The sequence below is a fragment of the Micropterus dolomieu genome, linkage group LG18 (assembly GCF_021292245.1).
Source record: "Micropterus dolomieu isolate WLL.071019.BEF.003 ecotype Adirondacks linkage group LG18, ASM2129224v1, whole genome shotgun sequence".
Lineage (NCBI taxonomy): Eukaryota > Metazoa > Chordata > Actinopteri > Centrarchiformes > Centrarchidae > Micropterus > Micropterus dolomieu.
Window position 1 is genome coordinate 10,371,801 of NC_060167.1, and position 6,000 is coordinate 10,377,800.

A 6,000-nucleotide genomic window follows, 5' to 3' on the forward strand; every position below is an offset into this window, starting at 1 on the left:
GACTAACTAGCTAGCAGTGGGTGAAACAGAGGGCTTCAGCTGTACTGGAAGGCAGCAGGCAGGCGGGGAAAAGGGAGGCAGACACAGATGGTTGACCATCAAACATAAGCATCTTTGATTCTTCCTAATTAAACACTTTGATTCCCTGTAACTAAATACCTAATGGGATGGGAGTTAGACACATCCCTTCAGAGGTTGCCTTGGATGACTCATGGCTTCTGGTTTGCCTCAATGCCCAGGTCAGTTCTGGCATCAACACTTTATTATGTTTTCTACATAGTATCTAGGGTAATACTAACCGCCCATTTGAAGTTTCAGATATTAACTGTACAGAGAGGAAGAATTTGCATGTAATTATTCTCTGGAAAGGCGGACATAATTTACTGCCCCCGCCTTTGTCCTTGTAGTACACACACAGACATACACACATATTCATATAATATATAAACTGAAACAGTAGTCCTTACAGCAACATATTTTTTAAATTAAAGAAATTAACTTCAAAGCAGTAACACTTTGAGTAGAGCTTCTAAATTAACAAGTAGCATGTGGAGCAAGTCACAGTGTTGTCTCTAAACCTGTTGTGCTTGTGGAAGTAGGCTAACAGAAGGATCTGGGATTTGTAGTAGCAAGCACTGTCTCAGATCCAGGTCCTTGTTGTTGTGATTGGCTGCATGGATGTGGCTAGAAAGCATGCGTGAAGCCCTGACAAAGCGGCTCTGGCAGAAGGTACTAAGTGGGTGCCTCTGGTATGCTGACCTGTACACAGTGAGTGACGGGAGTTGTGACTGCTGCTTTTCCAAATGATGCTTTGTGGATTGCAGTGGGCCAACATTGGTTGGAAGGGCTGTAAAGGAGCATAAGAGAAGAGAAAGTTAACTGCCATGTTACTGCAGCCATTAATTACACTGCTGACTGATTTGGAACAATAAAGGGCATCTGGGACCACCCAGATTTAATTGTTCATAAGCACAACTGGTGATGTGTTTTGTCCATACAAAATTGAATGTGTTGAAGTATGTTTGCTCTACACTCACAGCCCTGGTGCCTGGATGGTTTAATATATTATCCCCCATGTATAATTTGTACCTTTAGGCAGTGGTGGCCCTTAAAACTATGGTCTTACCAGAAATTGGCCGGTCAGACCTGTCAAGCTGCCATGTCAAGCTGTCTGGATGCCAGGGTCGCAGAATGGGCAAAGCATTTGTGTGCTTATGCCCGTAGCTCTCTTCATACTGCGTGAGCAAGTAATGAGAGGATGGTGGGCCATAGTGGGCAAACAGCAGCTTGGATGGAAGCCCCTGGAAGACAATACACGACATAGCCTGTATGCATTGGCCTTTACTGGATTAAGATATAGAGGGCATGACCTATTCTTTTACAATAATCTTCAAGAGACTTACCATGTGACAGCAGCAAATTGCTCTAACTAGCCTTTAAGTGCCCTGTAGCACTGACTATTTTACACATTTTTCATGACTGCTGAGTCTGACCAGAAACTTGCTTTCATAAAGAGTTTTATCAGAGGCCTTTATCTTGGCCATCAATATTATGCAGAAGTGGCCACAATCTAGAGAAAAAAGCCCTGACTTGCAGGGTTGTGACAGACATTCAATTGGTGTTAATGCCACGAATGAGCAGTTAAAGGCTGACCTCAGCTCTCAGCAGGGCAGATCTTCTCTCAAAGACGTCTGGCTTGAAGTCCCAGTGGGGACGGTAGTCTATACGATTGGTGCTGTTGACTGTCTTTGGATCCCGAGTGAACTGTGTCAGACAGAATAAACAGAAATTGAAAAGAAGAGTGAGGATGGGGGGATATACAGGGACCTAAGCAATGCGCCCAGCGCAAAGATCAGCAAAGCTCACACTTCACTATCGATCCACACTGTTGTACAGTATTTCTTAAGTCATTTCTCCTCTCAGATCCTGAACCAGCAGCCCGTGGCCGAACCTCGCGTCAATGCAATTAGTCTCCAGCTCTCGCCTCTCCCACCAGGAGGCTGTGCTGACGTAGCTGAACTGAGACTGCCTAATCACTTTGCTATAGATTTGACTACCAACTGAGGTACTAAAAAAGCCTTGGAAGGCTGCCACTGGTTTGGCATTATGTTTTGGATCTGCAGCATGAAAACGTATAGACAGTCCGTGTTCTCACATTCAATGTAATTGTACGCTTAAATCATAACATCTTATTTTGGTACTGGCACTATAAGACAGTCTGCCCTGCATACAGGCTGGGCCCTGAGCCACTTCCTTCTGCTAACCTTCTGGCAAATGTTACATTATTGTATAGTAGATAGAAGTGAAATAGGCAATAAGCGAACAAAATGCATACCTGAATTCTCTCTTCAGCCCAGTTTCCTAACAGCACTTTATTAGCATACTTCTGCTCTCTTCTCCAGCCGGTTTGGGCCCATTTATCCTGTACCATCCCTGTTTGGTTCATGTTTTACTTGGTGTCAAACGTACCCAACCAGGGAAATCTGATGCCCTGTTAGAATATAGTTGGCTAGTCAAACAGATAGCATGTAGGAGCATTCACCTGGCCCGATAATGGCATAGGCAGTGGAGGGGAAATAGAAGAGCTCTGTTGCTATGGATACAGCAAACACAGAAAGGGAAGGCAAGCAGAGTATCCTGGAAGCAAATGGGAGATGTCTTAATCTCTGTGTTAAAAAGAAATATATTCCTTATGGCTAGGGCATGACATTTACCTTTTAGCAGTATAGTCTTTATTGTTAAAATGGTGCCAGAAAATGTTTCAAGACTTTGTGTCCTCTGGCTACTTTTTATTTTTGGAACAAAACAGGTTTTGTTCATTGATTTCGGGAGGGGGGTGAGGGGTTGTCTTCTGTGAACGCTATACTTTTAATGAAGAAGAAAACTCTGACACTGGAGGCAAGTTTTGTTTATTAAAATGTAAAACAAGATGGAACGTAGTATAAAGTACCTTGCATGATTCTATTTATGATCTTCACAGTGTTTTCATATAGTCAACAACACTATCCACAACCTGTACTGCAGCGGGAAAGGTGAGCAAGCCCTGGTTAAAAAAGTTAATCATGCCATGAAAACCATCCATCATATGTTGCCAGGTGACATAATTTTCCAAGTCCAGCAGCCGTTTCCTGTAAAGAATCCCATCATCCCTCAGGACATCATACTCACAGGTGAGGATGAAAGTGGGCGGGGTTTTCTGAATGACAGCATCATCTGCAAGTAAAGGTGAGACCTCAGGTTCCAAACCAGCTTTGATTGTGTGGTACACCTCCCCATCATATTCTGGGGGTGGGTGCTCACGGAAACCCCGTACGAGGCACTCAGGAGGTAGGTTGGAAGGGGAGAGCCACTTCTTATAGCTTGGCCTAAGCTCAGTGGGGACATGGTTTCCTTCCAAAACATCTTGGCACACAGACATATCCCCACTGAGGTACTGCAGGAAGTAGAACGCCATCCGGCCACGAAACAATATGGGCACAGCATGATTTTGCTGGTATGAGGGCAGGTTGAAATCTGCCATCTGCAGGGCTGGGTAGATGAGGACCTGAGCACAGGGGAACGGCAGATGTCCATCCTCTCTCCTCGCCAGCCTTTGGCACAGTGCTGCTGCCAGGTTACCCCCAGTGCTGTCCCCTCCAACTGCCACTCTGTGAGAGTCCACGCTGAACTCTGCCTCAGCCACAGACAGGAAGTGACACATCGCTGTCTCACAATCGTCCAGCTGGGCAGGGTACCTGTGCTCAGGGGCTAATCGGTACCTAAGAGGGGTGACAGGGAAGGCGGAGGGACAATATGTTGAATTCTGGCTCTTTGGTAGACAAAATAAGTTTCAAATATTTATGTGCATTGCGGAAAATGTTTAAGTACCCAACAGAAACCACAGTGGTGTCCGACTCCATAGCGATGTGCCGACAGACTTCATCAACAGAATCTGTTCAGGATTAGTTGGACATTACAGTTAGAAAAATATATGTTATGGTCTTTTATAAGAAGCAGCCAAGCACTCCAGACATGACATTTTTGTTTCTCTCTCTACTTACACTCTTTTGTGTATTCATTCGTATTATTTTAGAAATCAATTGGATTAAATACACATTAACTTACATCCAGAGATGGAAAGTTTTACAAATTTGTAGTTCATTTAAGTACTGTAATTCTAAAGTATGCAACTTTCTTCTACTTCACTACGTCTCAGAGAAAAATATAATATTTTTTACTTTTTTCTTAGGTAGCTTTTAGTTACATGGTTACTTTGCAGATACTTAACTTTAATTAAATATGAGGATCGTAAAAATATGTGTGAATTCTTAAAGCTCAAACTACCCAACAGTATATAAAGTAGGAAGACTTTAACACCATCTGGACATAATACAACATCAAAATACACCATATACACTCAACCCTTCTTTCTTTCCCTTGTTTTCCCAGTATATTACTGCAATACATCTATAGTTTCATGGCTCAGTCCTTTAGCTAAATGTAAAATAAAGGGTGACCTGTCCACTGCCAAAAATTAAATGCAGGATGGGAGCTATTATCTCCGAATTGAATGATACGTCCATTAATAAAGGACAACACTAGACACCAAATGGATAAGCAAAGTCATCAATGTCTTCTGATGCTATCAAATGTTTGTCTGAATCACTTAGGTTTAGAAATATAGCAGGGAAACAGGCCTACATGCTCATTTATAATCAGTTGACCAACATATATAAATGATGATTTTACAAGTCAATAAGTCAAACTCAATTATATATGAGAATATATCTCTCATTTAAACAGTCAAAAAATCAGTTATTGCAATAATTGAGTATTTCTTTACATTATGGCATTTCTGCTATTACTTAATTAAATGATCTGAACTTTATATACCTATACTGCCCAACACCCATCCTCCTCCATGGAAATACACAAGACCTCTTCTCAAGCCTTCACACACAGTGGTGGGTTCATAGACTCGCACTGGCACCTCAGAAAACTTCCAATCCTTCACTCGCAGGCCCGCAGGAACTGGATTTAAGCGAGTCAGAAAACAGGCCACAAACCATCGGATAAAGCTGACCTGATGACAAATACTCAGACGATGTAGGATCCGGCCCTTGTAGGAGAGGAACCACAGACTTACAACAAGTGGCAATGTTTTTTTAAAAAAAAAAGTTCTTGATGGGTAAAGTCAAACTGAAAGTTATTCTCTCTGAGAAACGATATTTACTATGACAACATAAAAGAAGGATAAAACATGACCTTGCCTTTTTTGCACCTTTGTTAGACTTGATTTCTTATCTAAAATGTCTCTGATCTAAGCTTTATCAGTTGCTGAAGGACAAAGAAAGGACAGCCATCTTTGACAAGGCCTATAGGAGTAGAGTTCATTTTTTTTATCTTTCACAAGCAGAAGCATTTCCCTTTACACTAAGGAATAAGTTAATTTAATAATAAAAAAGTTAATTATAACAGATACAATAACATGCAGGAAACATAAAAATAAGCACGAACATGTTCATAGATTTGGAGATACTCACCACGATTGCTATGCCAACAAACAAACCATGAACCATGTGCAGCTTCCCACTATTTCTAACCCCATGAGGAATGTCTGAATTCATCAGCTCAGAGTGCACAAGTCCAATTACCAGAAGGAGGAAGGCTGCAACAAGAGCAGCGAAGCCAATTATTAAAATTGCAGAGCTGATGTCCATGGTGTTGCTGGTCTGCTCTGCTGAAGGTAAGTCATTAGGAGTAGATGTTTTATCTACCTTCTTTCAGCCACTTTTCACTCCACCCACATCTGTGTGCAATGCATTCTGACCTTGGTTTCACTTAATGATATGTTTGGCTGCCTGTTGCCTAGGAAAAAATAATTATATTCTTCAACATTTTTATGGCTGTGTAGTCAAAGTAATTACACATTTCCCAAAGAAACCAAGTTGTTCCATTATGAAATAGTTCACAAAATAGTTTTTATGTTAATAGAGCAGCTTTTAATTACTTTTCCATTAC

At 41.6% G+C, this 6,000-nt stretch overlaps 2 protein-coding genes across 2 annotated transcripts; both read right to left on the reverse strand.

Annotated features, from left to right (window-relative positions):
* Positions 1 to 572: 572 nt before the first annotated feature.
* Positions 573 to 2,431, reverse strand: cfap107 (cilia and flagella associated protein 107). The gene is made up of 4 exons (XM_046075088.1): positions 2,336 to 2,431; positions 1,654 to 1,764; positions 1,127 to 1,301; positions 573 to 847 (listed from the first exon to the last, which is right to left on the reverse strand). Exons 1-4 carry the CDS (start codon positions 2,429 to 2,431, stop codon positions 573 to 575), a joined length of 657 nt encoding a protein of 218 aa, XP_045931044.1.
* Positions 2,432 to 2,974: 543 nt separating this feature from the next.
* Positions 2,975 to 5,699, reverse strand: aadacl4 (arylacetamide deacetylase-like 4). Its single transcript, XM_046029324.1, has 4 exons — positions 5,523 to 5,699; positions 4,873 to 5,098; positions 3,868 to 3,931; positions 2,975 to 3,758 (listed from the first exon to the last, which is right to left on the reverse strand). The coding sequence occupies exons 1-4, from the start codon at positions 5,697 to 5,699 to the stop codon at positions 2,975 to 2,977; spliced, it is 1,251 nt and encodes a 416-aa protein (XP_045885280.1).
* Between the last annotated feature and the right edge of the window lie 301 nt (positions 5,700 to 6,000).